The 17,949-nt window shown below is 42.6% G+C and overlaps 2 protein-coding genes across 2 annotated transcripts in view; both read left to right on the plus strand.

The window, feature by feature from the left end:
- LOC134353736 (acyl-CoA (8-3)-desaturase-like) overlaps positions 1–6,059 on the plus strand; it is a 66,988-nt gene extending 60,929 nt beyond the window's left edge. Inside the window, exon 12 of the mRNA XM_063062039.1 lies at positions 2,445–6,059. Coding sequence (XP_062918109.1) covers positions 2,445–2,496 — 52 coding nt within the window. The 3' untranslated portion in view covers positions 2,497–6,059. The remainder of the gene's footprint in view (positions 1–2,444) is intronic.
- Positions 6,060–12,512: 6,453 nt separating this feature from the next.
- Positions 12,513–17,105, plus strand: tmem258 (transmembrane protein 258). The gene is made up of 4 exons (XM_063062040.1): positions 12,513–12,656; positions 14,775–14,884; positions 16,303–16,453; positions 16,936–17,105. Exons 1-3 carry the CDS (start codon positions 12,654–12,656, stop codon positions 16,427–16,429), a joined length of 240 nt encoding a protein of 79 aa, XP_062918110.1. The 5' UTR covers positions 12,513–12,653; the 3' UTR covers positions 16,430–16,453; positions 16,936–17,105.
- The last annotated feature ends 844 nt before the right edge of the window (positions 17,106–17,949 follow it).

The following is a 17,949-nucleotide window of genomic DNA, read 5'->3' on the forward strand; positions in this document are numbered from 1 at the left end:
ATGTGCTGGAGCTTTTGGAAAGCATGAAGTTGGATAAGTCGCTGGGACCGGATGAAATGTACCCTGGGCTACTGTGGGAGGCGAGGGAGGAGATTGCTGAGCCTCTGGCGATGATCTTTGAATCATCAATGGGGACGGGAGAGGTTCCGGAGGATTGTAGGGTTGAGGATGTTGTTCCTTTATTCAAGAAAGAGATAGCCCAGGAAATTATAGACCAGTGAGTCTTACCTCAGTGGTTGGTAAGTTGATGGAGAAGATCCTGAGGGACAGGATTTATGTACATTTGGAGAGGTATAACATGATTAGGAGTAGTCAGCATGGCTTTGTCAAGGGCAGGTCGTCCCTTACGAGCCTGATTGAATTTTTTGAGGATGTGAGTAAACACATTGATGGAGGAAGAGCAGTAGACGTAGTGTATATGGATTTCAGCAAGGCATTTGATAATGTACCCCATGCAAGGCTTATTGAGAAAGTAATGAGTCATGGGATCCAAGGGGACATTGTTTTGTGGATCCAGAATTGGCTTGCCGACAGAAGGCAAAGAGTGGTTGTAGACGGGTCATATTCTGCATGGAGGTCAGTGACCGGTGGAGTGCCTCAGGGATCTGTTCTGGGACCCTTACTCTTCATGATTTTTATAAATGACTTGGATGAGGAAGTGGAGGGATGGGCTATTAAGTTTGCTGACCACACGAAGGTTGGAGGTGTTGTGGATAGTGTGGAGGGCTGTCAGAGGTTACAGTGGGACATTGATGAGATGCAAAACTGGGCTGAGAAGTGGCAGATGGAGTTCAACCCAGATAAGTGTGAAGTGGTTCATTTTGGTAAGTCAAATATGATGGCAGAATATAGTATTAATGGTAAGACTCTTGGCAGTGTGGAGGATCAGAGGGATCTTGGGGTCCGAGTCCATAGGACACTCAAAGCAGCTACGCAGGTTGACTGTGTGGTTAAGAAGGCGTACGATGTCTGTCTGTATCTTGTTTTACGGCGGTTGGCATCCAGCTTAATGGTGCATTACCGCCAAAGGCGTACGATGTATTGTCCTTCATCAATCATGGAATTGAATTTAGAAGCCGAGAGGTAATGTTGCAGCTATATAGGACCCTGCTCAGACCCCACTTGGAGTACTGTGCTCAGTTCTGGTTGCCTCACTACAGGAAGGATGTGGAAGCCATAGAAAGGGTGCAGAGGAGATTTACAAGGATGTTGCCTGGATTGGGGAGCATGCCTATGAGAATAGGTTGATTGAACTCGGCCTTTTCTCCTTGGAGCGATGGAGGATGAGAGGTGACCTGATAGAGGTCTATAAGATGATGAGAGGCATTGATCGTGTGGATAGTCAGAGGCTTTTTCCCGGGGCTCAAATGTTTGCTACAAGAGGACACAGGTTTAAGGTGCTGGGGAGTAGGTACAGAGGGGATGTCAGGGGTAAGTTTTTTTACTCAGAGAGTGGTGAGTGCGTGGAATGGGCTGCCAGCAACGGTGGTGGAGACGGATACGATAGGGTCTTTTAAGAGGCTTTTAGATAGGTACTTGGAGCTTATTAAAATAGAGGGCTATAGGTAAGCCTAGTAATTTCTAAGGTAGGGACATGTTTGGTACAACTTTGTGGGCCAAAGGGCCTGCATTGTGCTGTAGGTTTTCTATGTTTCTATCCCATTTGCCTTCTTAATAGCCTACTGCACCTGCAAACTAACCTTTTGGGATTCATGCACAAGCACTCTCAAGTCCTTCTGCACATCAGTGTGCTGCAACCTTTTAACATTTAAATAACAATCTGTTCCTCTGTTTTGCCTTCCAAAGTGGATGACTTCACATATACCAACATTGTACTCCATCTGCCAGACCCTTGCCCACTCACTTAACCTATCTATATCTCTCTGCAGACTCTCCGTATCCTCTGCACAATTTGCTTTTCCACTCAATTTAGTGTCATCACAACTTGGATACACTACACTCAGTCCCCTCTTCCAGATCATTAATGTATACCGTGAACAGTTGGAGGCCCAGCACTGACCCCTGCGGTACAGTACTCACTACTGATTGCCAATCAGAGAAACACCCATGTATCCCAACTCTCTGCTTTCTGTTGGTTAACTAATCCTCTATCCATGCTAACACATCACCCCCAACTCTATGCATCCTTGTCTTATGGATAAGTCTTTTATGTGGCACTTTATCGAACACCTTCTGGAAATCCAAGTAAATAATGTCATTGTCAGCGTTTATCATCATCATCACAGGTCTAACCCTCTCAGCATTCCTTTTCATTGTTTTCTTCTAGTAATATAACTTCCATCCCATTGATCAGTCAACTACTCTATGCAATAAGAAGTCAGTGCTCAGTTTAAGCGGAGTGGTTGGTTCTTTGCAAAGGACAATAATTGCTCACCAGATGTGGAGAGGCACTGGGGATTTATGCTTTTTGTGTTCTCTTGCAGCTCCTTGAAGGAGTCCGGTGAGCTCTGGTTGGATGCGTACCTGCACAAGTGATCATTTTGGTGCTGCCACCTTGAAAATGGGAGGGTTATTCTGCATTTTGTTAACTCATGGGATATAATTTGAGTTAAAGAAGCCAAATCATTGAGAAGACAGCAGCAATTCTTTCTAAACATAAATACAGTTTGGGAATCTGTTTTGAACTATTACTGATAAATGGTGTCACCTTCTTCCACATCACTGCTCCCCCATTGTCACTACCAGCTACAACATAGCCAGAAAGGCAGTGTTCATTCTACTTCCAACACTGCATCAATCCTGATCTCATGAGAGCAGTTCTTCCTCCAGCTTCTGCCTTTTGCCAATGCCCTACAAACCTAGTTGGCAATTCAGTACTGCAAATCCATGCTCTCCAAATCGTGCCTGCAACTTGGCTTTGATGCATGACCGCCAACAGTGGGAGACTGTCGATCCCACATTCTCTCTGTGAATTCGGCAAAGTATTTAAACGGTGCGTTATTATAATGACACCTCATGAATGCTGAAAGATAGACATCTGTCTCTCTTTTGTCCTGCTTATTTTAAACTGGTTAATGCTGCACCAACTGTGGGCAGAACTTTCCATGACAGTGGTTTATGGAGGGTTTTTTTTTGTTCTGTGACCAATGTGCTAGTTACAACAGACTTGTATGCTTAAGTATAATTTGATTATTCAGTATTTACATACTCCATTGATGCCCAGGTCCAAAACCTAGGCATCAATGGTGCACACAAACACTAAATAATTAAATGGGGAATAAAACAGAAAATGCTGTAAATATTCAGCAGGTTAGGCAGCGCCTATAGAGGGAGAGCTAGTTAACCTTTCAAAGCAGTGATCTTCTCCCTGTTGTTTTGAAATGTCATCCTTTTGAAACATTAACTATTTCTCTCTCTACAAATGCTTACCAATCTGTTAACTGGAGCTCTGATGTTGTACAGAAATGGTCCTTTGAAGTGATATTTTTGCCCAACTATGCTGATCTTACTTGTCCGTATTTAGTCTGTATCTTTCTAATCCTGCCTATTTAAGTGCTGATTGAATATCTCTTAAACATAGTAAATTGTATTTTGTTAATGCATTGGACTCCACCACCTCTGGCAATATGTTCCATATAATTAACCACCCTTTGTGTTTTGAAAAAATCTTACCCGTAAATCTACTTTAAACCTTCCTTTTGGCTTAAACTACGCCCTCTTGTCTTTACGCCTCTCAATCTGCTGCAAGGAAATAATTTTCCCTGCAGGGCTCTTTTATTCCCACACATTTACTTTGCCAGGTCCTCTCTTAAACAGCTGATGCCAGCCTTCTCCCAGCTCAAGACCTTAACTCAAGCACCAACCTTAATTTTTTTCCATAACTAACTTGAATTAACAAGGGAAATAGAAAGAAAGAAAACAAAGACAGGACTTGTTAACATGTGAAATGCAGGTCAGAATTATTGTTGAACCAAAACGAGAATGCGGGAAACACCCTGCAGTATCTGTGGCGAGAGAAATACAGAGTTTCTCCATCTGTGGTTGGTGCCTGAAGAGATCATTGTGCATTCAGATCCACTTTCAGACTCATTCAATTGTTCAAAGTTCAGAGTAAGATTTATTATCAGAGTACATACATGTCACCCCATACAATGCTGAGATTCTTTCTGTGGGCATACTCAGCAAATCTGGAGAATAGTAACTGTAAACAGGATTAATGAAAGAACAAGAGCATAGAAGACAACAAACTATGCAAATACAAATATAAATAGCAAAAAATAACGAGGGCATGAAATAACAAGATAAAGAATCCTTAAGGTGAGATAATTAGTTGGAGGAACATCTCAATAGATGAGCCTGATGGTTGAGGGGTTCTTGAACCTGGTGGACTGAGTCCTGAGGCACTTGTACCTTCTACTTGAAGGGAGCAGTGAGAAAAGAGTATAGCCTGGGTGGTGAAGATCTTTGACGGATGCTGCTTTCCTACGAGAACGTTTCATGTAGATGTGCTCAATAGTCGGGAGGGCTTTACCCGTGATGTACTGGGCAGAATCCACTATCTTTTGTAGAATTTTCCACTCAAAGGCATTGGTGTTCCCCTACCAGGTCTTAATGCAGCCAATCAATACACACTCCACTACCCATCTATAGAAGCTTGTCAAGGTTTTTGATATCACACCGAATCCCTGCAGACTCCTGAGGAAGTAGAGGTGCTGTTGTGCTTTCTTTACTATTACATTTATACGATAGGTCCAGGACAGGTCCTCTGAGATAGTGGCACAGAGAAATTTAGAGTTACTGACCCTGTCCACCCCTGATCCTCCGATGTGAAATGGCTCGTGTACGTAGTTGAGACTAGGCCTTCCCACCCAGAGCTGGGTTTATTCTCTCTGCTCAGTCTACACCGATAGGGCCTGATGTTCATTTTCCTTGGGGGGGGGGGCTCACTGATCTGATGCCCTGTGTTATATCTGACCTCTGGTGTGCCTGAGTGGAGTTTACACATTTTCCTGAGGTCCTATGGGTTTTCTCTGGGTGCTTGGGTTTCCTCTCACATCCCAAAGACATGCTGGATTTGAGGATAGTCTTCTACTGAAAAATTACCCCTGTCATGCTGCCTAGTGGGAGAATCAGTGGAGTATTAATGAGTGTCACAAGAAAATGTACAGAAATGCGATCGATGGGACTGATGTAATAGGGCTGAGACTTAATCAGCTCAATGGGCCCTTCTGCATTGGAAAGAAATGTAAATATTTAACTCTTGTGCATTGAAATGTAGCTTAGAGACTTATTTGAGTTTGGTCTGGAGCTACTGTCTCAGATACCCAGGTTTAATACAGTTCAGTTAATACAACAATCCAGATGACAGCTGATGAACAACTAACCCATTCAAAGACAAATTTCTTAACTATTGAACTCCATACTTACTAATCATCTTGATAAAACATATTGTAAATTCATGTATTACTGTGCTTAGTGTATTGTTACAAAAGGTTATGTTTTTTTAAACTTTATCAGGGCGGGATAAAGTTGAGGTGAGGTTATTATTGAAATGATGACATGCCATTTAACTCCAGATCGTGTGTTGTCACCATTGATGGTGCCACAAGTCTGGTATAAGCTTTGATAATAAATACTGGTGGTTATTGATGAATCATGCAGTGGCAATATAAGCAATCCAGCTTGTCTAGCACTTGTTATTTCAGATGTAATGTTCACAAGTCAGTGACCATATCCAGCCTCAGATCATAGGGGTCAAACCTGGAACATTCGACTGCTGCCCAGTCAAATGACTATTGTTGCATTTAATCACCAGACCATCTGTTAATTGATTGTGCTAATATTATTGATGCTATGAACTTGGTTTTCCACTCATATTGCTGACAGAAATCAGCTGCCCTTAAATGACATTCCAACAACATTACAATTACACCAACAATGCCAATGTTCCCCGGCGGGGATTTTGTTTATGGAGCTTTCTGATTAGAAACAATTTGATTGGTTTGCTCTATTGTTCTTCACTCAATGTTCATATCTTTTACGTTAAATAAAGCAATTGAACATCAGTATACTTAACCAGAATATATGGATGTGTGTGAGATTCTGTGCGTATGCAAGTGTTTGTTTTGACCACAAGGTGTGTGGTTTGATTCATGCCAGTGCTTCATTTATGGTTTGTTACTACAAGTACTTCAGCTGGTTTTAAAAAGCTGGGATCCAGCTCAGAAGCAGATCATTTGACCCATTCCGCTCTAAACAAACAAAACTTCGTTCATCAAATCCTATCTTCTTTCTCTTTCATTTCTTCTTCCTGTATGTTTACCCATTTTCCTTTTCAATCTAACCTTGTTACTGATCTAAACTTCTCCATTGCACAATAACTAAGGTCTTACATAAATTGTGAGATGAATTTCAAATCATTGTGGCTGTAATATGGACAGGTCCAACAAAATTGTGGAAGAATATTATTTACTTACATTAGTAAGTAAGCATACTAATAAGCATATTTCTGGGAGGTAACCTTACTAGAGAAATGTATATATTTTAAAAATATTTTTTATCTGTTATTATTTCTTATGAACATTTTTGTGCAAAAACAGAAAAACAATATTTTAGCCTAATGACAAGTAATTTCCAAAATCAGTTTGGTTTATCTGTCAAAGACAGCTACAGTACATGAATACTTTTTAACATATTGTTTTGTTCCTTTCCGTGCCTCGTGGTGCCTTGGGAGGCATTTTTTGCCATTTCTGTAGCATTTGACTGTTCTTTACGAGCCAAATTGCTAGCTCAACATTCAACCCAGCATAGATGGGAAAGTGTACAAGGGGCCGGCCGGATACTAACTCGGAACTATTTGCCTCAAAGTCCAGTGCTGACGCCGTGACACCACCGTCCAGCTTATTTTAACATGTTATATGGTTTTAAATTAGCATTAGCACACCATTTCTGATTTGCCTAACATTATGTTGTACGTTATACAGAACGATTTTCCTTTTTCTTCGCATGTTTTGAATGTTTCCTTTGCATATTTAATATATTTAGTAGTTGTTGCAATTTCAGCCGGTCATGGTTTTGCCATGTACTGTCGGAGAAGTGGAAGGACTGCGTCTTCATTGCTTACAGCTAAAATGAAGAGAAGTAGTGCATGTAACTCTCAAAGCAAAGCAGATCTATTGACTATGTGTTCAATTCATGTCTATGGAGGGTCTTAACAGTCAGTAACTCGTTTTTGATCTTTCATTACTTCCTTTGGTGAACGGTGGTTGATTTTCCCAGTTTCCAGGGCTGTGGTTGGTTTGCTTTATGTAGGCAGCAGGAATGGGTGGGTCTGGAACCTGGGATTGTGTGGACAGACGACAAGTACTGGAACAACAGAAGGGCAAGGTGGAAATCCTGGGAACTGGGTCCGGTAAAGGAGCAACTGAGGTTCAGGGGGCGACCAATAGAGAAGTCAGAGCTATCCCAAAAATTAGTTTAGATTTCCTATTTGAGGATGATAAAGCCTCTTCATTCTTTATACTAAAACTTTAAAATATATTTTAATATATTTTTCCTGCATATTTATGCATATTTTGCATTTGTTTTTCTTACAGCACTGGGTCATGCAGAAATTCGAAGTGGGGAAATGAAATGTCACATTCAATTCTTAATGCCATTAGGAATTGAATGTGACCTACAGAACAATGGGAGCCACATATCCATTTTTGTGTATAACCATTACTCATCTTTTGCCAGTCAGAATACCAGCCATCAGTATTATTCTGTCTTGCAGAAGATCTCTGCCCATCTGGTGCTGTTCTCTGAATCCACATGCTCCGACCACAGGACACGAGTCAGTATGCACTGCCTCGTTAATGCTTACTGTATATACTTACCTACTTTTCATATGATTTGTTTCAAAGAATTCAATAATATTGGTCAAGAATTAGTTTTATGTTTGAAATCCATCCTAAACATTCAGTTTATTTGCTTTTTACACGCTTCCCATCGATGTAAATCTGATTTGTGAGTTTTTCAGCTTTAATTTGTAATTAATATTAGATGGAAACTCACCTTCTCAATATTGCGTATTAGTACCCCCGTGATCCCTTCAAGCTCATATTTTGCCATTCGTCCTGAACGAAGTACCGAATAGTTCATGAAACATTTCCATCTGCAATGATCGTTTTATAACGTATCGCCGATTATACACTGCCGCTTAGTGTTTGCTTTGATGCATTACACTAGAGAGCGCCTCCCGAAATAAATGGCAATTAAAATCCGTCCGTTTCTACAAAGAGCGTCTGGTCTGATCTATAAGGTTCAGATTCCTGTCAGTTAGTAAAGTTACAGTCTATGTTATTACCGTCAACGAGACCAAGCAACACCGCAAGGTTCATCCACATCGTACAGGAGTCACCGTCCAGTGTCTAAATCGGGGCGACTGGTGGCCGCACTGATTTTTATTTGTTTAGTGATACGGGCCTCCCGAGCCATGCCGCCCAGCAACCGCCGATATAACCGTCTTTGGGCTGTGGGTGGACACCGGGAAAACCCACACCTTCCACGGGGAAGACGTACAGTCTCCTTACAACGGACGCCGGGATTAAACTCTGTCGCCCCGAGCAGCGCAAGGCGCTACGCTGCCATGGCACCTTTCGGCATCCAGACGTGAAATACTAACACCTTGCACAATCTGTTCCCAGTCGGTGTGAAATGCTTAACCACTATTATCTCTCACCCACTGCCCATAACTACACCCTGCATCACGTACTTACATCCAATTCAGAGTCACGGAACACTACAGCACAGAAATAGGCCCTTTGGCCAATCTTGTCCATGCCAAGCCATTAATCTGCCTAGTCCGGTCGACCTGCACCCGGACCATACCTATCCGTGTACCTATCCACACTCCATATCCACCGCTTGTACTGGCAGCTTGTTCTACCTTCTCACTACCCTCTGACTGAAGCAGTTCCCAGTTGCCTTAAACTTTTGATCTTTCACCCTTAACCCATGACCTCTACTTGTAGTCTCACCCACTGTACCCTTCAAAGTTTTGTATACCTCTATTAAATCTCCCCTCTAGGGAATTAATTCCTAACCTATGCATCCCAATAATTCAGTTCTCATAGTGATGTCCTGTACCATCAGACTGGCACTGTGCCATCTGATGCAAGTAGTGCCCACCCTAGGACTCCTGTTACAACCTAGACTCCATTCTGATACAGCACATCCATCCATCACCATCAGGGTATCACTGACACAGTCCCCAGACCAGCTGTGGTATGGTGTCCATTGCTACAAGACACAGCCAGGACTCCCACTGGTTAGGTTCACCACGTGATATAGTACACATTGTATCTGCTGTGATAAAAAACTACACAGTTTGGTTAACTACCCACACTGCGGTACAATGCTCTCAAATCAAATAGGCGTTAAGCAAGTTTAGAGGTGAGTTTAGGAATACCACTGTTATGTGCTTTCAGATTCACAAACACTGGTATTGCTAAACCAGTCAGGCACCTGGAGCTGAAAGAGAAACCAGTCAGCATTTCAGGTTGTCTCCTCTGGGAGGTCCAAAGAGCATTTAATCCATTAGGAATTCAGTCACTGCAATGTTTTCATTGTAAGTATTGTAAATGTTCATTCACCCCATTCTGATTATAGTTAACTTCTGTTACGAGAATACACATAAAATTAAGATGTTTGCTGGCCTGGGCTAGCATCAGTGGCATCAGCAGTTGGTCCGCCACCTGCCCTCAGGGGAAGGAGAGATAAGGAACAATGGAGCAGCGTCTGGAGATGTGTAATGAAGGGATGTGGGAGGAAGAGCTGCCTGGAGCGGCTCCCCCCTTTGAACCCTGAACTGTTTGAAGTGATGGACAGGCGATACCCCAGCAGGGGGATAAAAAGGGGACAGGTTCGCTAAGACAGGACACACGCCACCCGAGGTAACGAGACCCTGGAAGCGGTACGCTTCTCACGAGTGGGTGAGAAGTGCCAGACAACGACCAGGGTGGAAAGGTACGATCAGCGGGAACCCGGTGTGTGTCCGCCCTTGCCTGGGTGCCGGGTTCACTGCAGAGGATCGACCGCATCTGGAGGAGGGGTCACAGTCGGTGACCTCAGGTGACATCACCAAGGACCCGCCCAAAAGCTGTTTGTGAGCCATCCCGCTGGTCTGTGAGTGAAGCCGTTCTGAATGATGAGTTGTTCCTATTCTATCTCTCTCTTCCCCCACGTTGTCCACCGCCATGGCAACGATTACGGCGAACTGAACTACTAAACTGGACTGAACTTTGAGTCATTTTGAAATTGGTCATTTACCCCTAGACAACGATAGAGCTTGATTGATGCTGTTATCTTAATTCTGTGCACATGTGTGTTTATCATCACTGAACTGTTGCATTTATTATCCTTTCGATTACTGTGTTGCTTGTTTCTGTAATAAAACTTTCTTAGTTCTAGTACTCCAGACTCCAACTGAGTGATCCATTTCTGCTGGTTTGGCAACCCAGTTACGGGGTACGTAACACTTCCTTCATCTGTTCCCTGTTTGGTGTCTGCAACATTTTCTGCTTTTAGAGTCATAGATTCATACAGCACAGAATCTGGCCCTCTGGTCGACTAACCCTTGCATCTATACTAATCCCATCTACCCACATTACATATATATATGTTTTTTTCAAGATTGTTTATCGTCATTCATCAGTACACAAAGTGAGTAGAGATAACCAAGGAAATTATAGACCAGTGAGTCTTACTTCAGTGGTGGGCAAGTTGTTGGAGAAGATCCTGCAAGGCAGGACTTATGAGCATTTGGAGAGATGTAATTTGATTAGGGATAGTCAGCATAGCTTTTCAAGGGCAGGTCGTACCTTACAAACCTGATTGAATTCTTTGAGGATTCTTCATTGATGAAGGTAGAGCAGTGGATGGATTTCAGTAAGGCATTTGATAAGGTTCCCCATGTGAGGCACATTCAGAAAGTAAGGAGCATGGGATCCAAGGAGACCTTGCTTTGTGGATCCAGAATTGGCTTGCCAACAGAAGGCAAAGGGTAGTTGTGGATGATTTGTATTCTGCATGGAGAATGGTGACCAGTGGTGTTCCGCAAGGATCTGTTCTGGAACGTCTCCTCCTGGTGATTTTTATAAATGACCTGGATGAGGAAGTAGAAGGGTGGGTTAGCAAGTTTGCTGATGATACAAAAATTGGGGGTGTTGTGGATAGTCAAAAGGGTTGTCAGAGGTTACAACGGGACATCGATAGGATGCAGAACTGGGCTGAGAAGTGGCAGATGGAGTTCAACCCAGATCAGTGTGAAGTGGTTCATTTCGGTAGGTCAAATTTGAAGACAGAATATAATAGAACATAGAACATTAATGGTAAAATTCTTGGCAGTGTGGAGGATCAATGAGATCTTGGGGTCCACGTCCACAGGATGCTCAAAGTTGCTGCGCAGGTTGACAGTGTTGTTAAGAAGGCGTATGGTGTGTTGGCCTTCGTCAACCATGGGATTGAAATCCAGAGTCGTGAGATAATGTTACAGCTATACAAGACCTTAGTTAGACACCACTTGAAGTACTGTGTTCAGCTCTGGTCACCTCATTATAGGAAGGATGTGGATACTATAGAGGGAGTGCAGAGGAGATTTACAAGGATGTTGCCTGAACTGGAGAGCATGCCTTATGAGAATAGGTTAAGTGAACTTGGCCTTTTCTCCTTGGAGTGACGCAGGATAAGAGGTGACCTGAGAGAGTGTATAAGATGATGAGAGGCATTGATTGTGTGGATAGCCAGAGGCTTTTTCCCGGAGCTGAAATGGTTGCCACAAGAGGACACAGGTTTAAGGTGCTTGGAACCAAGGGACTGTCAGAGGTAAGTTTTTCACACAGAGAGTAGTGGGTGCGTGGAATGCACTGCTGGCAGCGGCGGTGGAAGCGGATACAATAGGGTTTTTAAAAGACTCATGGAGCTTAGGAAAATAGAGGGCTATGTGCTAGGGAAATTCTATGGCAGCTTCTAGAGTAGGTTACATGGTCGGCACAGTATTACCGGCCGAAGGGCCTGTAAAGTGCTGTAGATTTTCTATGTTCTATGTACAAGGGTAAAGAACATAAATTTTACTCCAAATCCGATGCAACATTAAAAATTCCACAATAAGAATAAAGAACACCATAAACATAAATACAGTACATAAGATTAGCTTATATACGTCGATCATCCATGCCCTGGAAACTCAAGTTTTTGTTTACTTTTTTTAATGTTGTAGCTTATTTTAGTTTTCCAGCACCTGCAGTATTTTAAAAGACTGCTTAGCTGTGGTGAAGGGAGGGGAGAATGACTGCGGGAGTGCTGGCGGATTCCACAATGACGGCTGACAGTCTGCGGGCCTGATCGAACGTTGAACTCCCACCATCCCCAATAACTCCGTCGAATACGCATGCGGAGTAGCCGCGTTGGCTCATGGGAGATGTAGTTTAGCAGAGACATAGAGCAAGACAAGAGAGAGAGAGATTGAGATGAAATATTTTGCTGACTAAATTCGAGCCTTGACTAACGTAGACATTTTGAAAATGTAAATAATTGGGATATTTGCATTCCGAATAAAAAAAATAAGGTGATGCAAAGAGACTACAACATCCAGAAGGCAGTGGAGGACTGACGGAATTTCCTCTGTGGAGACGTGGCCCTAAAGAATAAAGATGGTGAGTGGGGATCGTAGGTTAAAGTGTTGAGGGAGGGCGGGGACGGGACTGAGGACGGACGGTGGGGTGGAAGGTAGTGACAGGGACAGGACCGGAGGGTGGTGGCGGCGGAGTTTGGCTCTCGGGCTGCTTGTTACTGGGGGAGATGTGGCGGCGATAGGGTTGGGGAGACTGGCTGGAGGTGAGATAGTGTTTCGGAGGGGGAGGGGGAACAGTTGTGGGTTGCTGTCCCTGGATGGATGGGGGAATGACAGACGGTGGTAGTGGCAGGGTCCTGGAGGCAACGTAGAGCGAGACTCAGGTGTTGGATGAGGGATGGTGTTAAAGAGCATGTTCCAGTGGGTGTATATGAGGAAGCAAGGGCAACGTAACCGATTATTGTCTTAGTTCGCCAAGTTCACCCAGTTAGTTTGGGTCGTATATTGTTTTGAGTTTTGCCAAGATCTGTGCTCTTGAAACGAACGTGTTCTGCTGCTCAAGGTACTTCTTTCTTACTGAAGTCACTTTAAAAAATTGCTCTCTTATCCTTGATTTGGGGTTTCCTGTTTTTGCCCATTGATTGTTCTGTCATGATCCTTAATTTTGTACTGTATGCACCTTATGTGCCTGTGCTGTTGCAGGCAAGTTTTATCATTGTACCTGTGCCTGACCTTACACACAGGAGAAGCTCGTCCTGATTCGACCCAGATTCATATATTCAATGAATGTAGTGTTTCAATGATAATCCACCAATTGGATTTTCTTGTCCTTCTTTGCATCTATAAAATGTGATTAAAAATAAGTAAAACTGCAGATACTAGAATCTGAAACAAAGCAGAAGTGCTAGGAGAACTCATCTCATCATACAGCATCTGAGGAAAGAGAAAACTCTTAGCTTTATGAATGGAGGACATGAACCTGAAATGCTGACTGGTTTCCCTTTCAAATCAAGGTGCCTGGCTGGTTGAGTTCTTCCAATGTTTGTGTTGTAAATTAGTTCTTTAATCTGTTTACCGTTGTCCTGTTTCTTGAAATCCATTTGTGATTTCTTTGTAAGCTTGCCTTAAAATATTTTTGAAAGGAACCCAACTACATTCTGAGTTGTGTTTTATTGAAATCCTATGTAATATCAGACATTCGGCTATGGAATAATGTGTTCAGCCTTTATTAATTTTGGGAGGAAATATGTCATTAGCAACTCTTAATGCAAAGCATCGTCTTTCACACAGGCTCTTTGATTAAAATAAAGCCAGGATTCAGAGGCAGGGAGAAGACCCAAATGCAAGTCAGGAATTTAATTAACTGAGGATCATATGTCTATGAAGGTTCTCAGCCACCCAGGTCATTGTATATCAAGCAGCAGTAAATCAAGGCAACTGGACATCCCTGAACAGAGAGGGGCTGGGGTACGACACCACCTATCAGTTACTTATTATGCAGTCCTGACATCTTTACTCTGGCGTCTCCTCAACATTCATGCAAAGATAAGACTAACAACTCTCTCATTAGCTCTGTGATGCTTAACGATGCTCATGTGATTGCTATATCTTTAAACAAGTTTATAAGTGGGTTAACTACCCAGCGTGGATCAGAACTGAAGAAGCCTCTCAGATGGGTGGTGAAACATCTGGACAAGATGGCAAGTCCAGTTGCCTTGAATTACTACTGCTTGATGAACTGAGGATGATGCATAACTTTTTGTATGGTTGATATTTTACTTTAATATGTGGTGCTTCACGGTACTATGTATTTCGGGTGCCACGGTAAGCGTAGCGGTTAGCGAGACGCCATTTCAGCTCAGACGTTCCGGAGTTCGGAGTTCAATTCCGGCACCATTCTGTAAGGAGCCTTTGCACGTCCTCCACGTGTAATGTGTGTGTTTTCCCCGGGTGCTCCAGTTTACTCCCACAGTCTGAAGATATACTGGGTAGGTTAAATAGCCAGGGTAAATTGCCCTGTGACTAGGTTAGGGCTAATCGAGGTTGTGGGGCTGCTAGGGTAGCGTAGCTTGAAAGGCCAGAAGAGTCTACTCTGCATTCTATCACAAGATAATGAAATACTCATAAGCAGCAGCTCCAGCGTGCGTTGTGCGTCTCTGTTGTGTGTTATTAATTGCTTAGACTTGTTTGTTTTCTTCAGGAGCTGGAGGCGATGACCAGATACACCAGCCCGGTCAATCCGGCTGTCTTCCCACATTTGACAGTGGTCCTTCTTGCAATCGGAATGTTCTTCACCGCCTGGTTTTTCGTGTATCCTTTCACATTGTGGTCAGCCTGAAGGACTTTGTGTTTCCAGCGATGACATTGCCCTTTAATGATTCAGTTCTAGGTCAGTGCAGCGTTCAAGGCCCTCTTACCTGAAACTGAGTCTGCTAATGTCTCCTTTTCATTGCTCCTTGGCGCCAGCTTTTACATGTTCAGAGGATGATTTGGATTGATTGTTATTAGCTCCTGGGAAAACTATATTCTGCAATGGATCAATGCTGTATCATGCTGGAGGTGCTTAATCTTCAATAATTATCATTATTTTATAGTTGCAGGTGTTAGAGCAGTTTGGAATTGTGTTTGACATAGTAACATTTGAAAAATGTGGCTATTGGAAAGGCTTAGTGATGTTAGGGAGCTTTGTCTATAGAGGCAGAATGGTGGAGATCAACAGTCAGATTCCTTTGCTTGATTCCTCTCTGCAGCACTTGACCATCCCTGCCCCAAGTGACCTTCAGACTGCATGTCCGTGTGAACAGGTGACCATCTACTTTCACCTTCATCTCAGTCCATCTGTGGAATACCTTGATTCACAGCTCTGTCACTGAGCTTGGCATTCCACCTTTGAAAACAGGTTAATCTAAAACTCAGCAGACTGTGCACTGACTTGCACTGTGTCTCACCCATCCTGTGTTGGTTGCTGTTTGAGCGACATTTAGATGTTCAAATTCTGTCTTTGAAATTTTTCCCTTGGCTCTTGCCTGCTTGTCTCTGAAATCATCTCCAACCCCACATGCTGGAGATATCAGCAGTCCTCCGACTCTAGACCAAGGATTCCCAATCTTTTTTATGCCATGGACCAATACTATTATGGAAGGTTGGGAACCCCTGCTCGAGATACTTGTTTTCTGTAAGTATTCCATCAGCTTCCATTTGCTGAGGTCCAAAGCTCTAAACTTTCCTCCTTGGATCTTTCTGCCTTAGATTGGTTGCAGACTTTTTTTTGTTATTTATAATAGCAACTGCTTCTCTATCAAAAAATGTTGACAGTAAAGGACTCAGTGCATCGAGTAGCATTTGTGAAGACAAAGTATGGTGAATATTTTGGATTGTAATCCTTTATTGGTCAGGTTCACGTAACGCCCATTTCAAAACCAGTTATTGCTGACTTGTACTATCATGACTAGAGAGGTGGCAGTTTGCATTTGGATCTTATTCCAGAATCACTTAATCATATTAGGATCACATGGCAAAGGCACAGGTCAGGTTATTACTCCATCCTTGAGCAGCAGAGTCACTGGGTTTTATGAAGACATGTAAAATTGGGATCATCTCTAAGGTACTGGGGTGATGGCTGTCCTTGCGCATGTAAGAAATTGTAACGGTGTGAGCAGGTACACTTCAAGAGAACTGTTTAAATCAAATGCAACTGTAAAATCATTTTTCCTCAATCATTCCTTTAGATATGAGGTAACTTCCACCAAATACACAAGGGATATCTACAAAGAGCTGCTGATTTCTCTAGTAGCTTCTCTTTTTATGGGGTTTGGAGTACTTTTCCTCCTCCTCTGGGTCGGGATCTATGTATGACTGGAGCAGGGTGTGCGTGGAGAGGTGAGAAACAGCTGCTGGATTTGAAAACGTTTAACCCTTGTTAGCAATGTGCTAATCCAGTGTCTTACAGCACATGTGCCTTGGGTTGTTGTGAGGCCTTTCATTAATATCAAAGTCAACAAGGGAAAATTTGGATGGGGGTAATGGAGACAAATGTATTTCCATTACTAACAATTTTGTTACCTGGAAAATAATGGATATTTTTTAACTGTGCTAATAGCTCACTATATTTTGATGTGTTTATATCTTCAATAGCCTCACTTAACCATCCTTAACCTGATTATTGATGATAAGACGTTGTTACAAGCTACTCCATTCATTATGCTACTGTTTCCCTTTCATATTTAAAACTTCACAATAAACAAGCTTTTGGCTACCTCTTAGGCTTTTTGCTGTCTTCTTCTAAAGCATCTTGGATATGATTTTCTAAACTAAAAGCACAGTGTGAATCTGTTTTTTAACTTATTTTTTATCCTGAACAGAAACGTGAGACCATTCCTTCAGGATATGCTGCTTTCACACTGGCTTGGTTGTAGTCTCGATGCCTCTCGATGTCACAGAAGCAAGAGGCCTTCAAGATCTGAGTAGCACCTGGATTTTTTTTATCAGAGCCTATTGTACTAACAAAAAAATAAAAACATCTTTGTTCACACTTTGATTTTTACTTTTAAGTTTACAAAATTGTTCTTAAATGTTCTTGCCTGTTGTGGCTGGTATGCTTTGTCTTTGGGTGTAATGTCAGTGGGGTAGAATCTCCTCTATCTCCTCTCAGGTGAACAGAAAACTCTCACACAGTTGATTGTAGTTGAGTAGGGGATTTCTCCATGACTGATATGTGACGCTCAGCCAACTTGATTAAAACAATCTGGCAGCTCAGTATTCGGGAGTTCAGTTGTTTTTGACGCGACAGAGCGGGAGGGATTAACGGGTGGAGGGTGTGGTGTTACCAGTCAGGGAAAATATCACGACCATACTCAGTCAGAACAGACTGGAGAACTCATTTACTGAGGCTTTCTGGGTGGAACTGAGGAATGAGAAAGGTATATCCTTGTTAATGGGGCTACATTATAGACCACATAACAGTCCTCAGGATTTAGAAGAACAGATCTGTGGAGAGATCGCAGACTGTTGCGAGAAACATAAGGTTGTGATAGTAGGTGATTTTAACTTTCCATGTATTGACTGAGACTCCCATATTGTAAAAGGATTAGATAGGATAGAGTTTGTCAAATATGTTCTGTAAGGTTTCCTTAATCAGTATATAGAAGTCCCAACGAGAGAGTGTGTGATACTTGATTTCCCATTAGAGAATGAGACGATAGGTGACAGAAGTTTGTGTAGGGGAACACTTTGCATATAGTGATCATAATACCATTAGTTCCAAAGGAAATATGGAAAAAGATAGGTCTGGTCCACGGGTTGAGATTCTAAATTGGAGAAAGGATCTGGCAAACATGGATTGGGACAGGCTGTTTTCTGGTAAAGGTGTACTTGGT

This window comes from Mobula hypostoma, chromosome 11, assembly GCF_963921235.1.
Source record: "Mobula hypostoma chromosome 11, sMobHyp1.1, whole genome shotgun sequence".
NCBI classification, from domain to species: domain Eukaryota; kingdom Metazoa; phylum Chordata; class Chondrichthyes; order Myliobatiformes; family Myliobatidae; genus Mobula; species Mobula hypostoma.

What these genes read in the sequence shown, in the direction of transcription:
- tmem258 (XM_063062040.1), top strand. An exon ending in TTCACCGCCTGGTTTTTCGT is followed by an intron (nt 14,885 to 16,302) that starts GTATCCTTTCAC and finishes TCATTCCTTTAG; the next exon opens with ATATGAGGTAACTTCCACCA.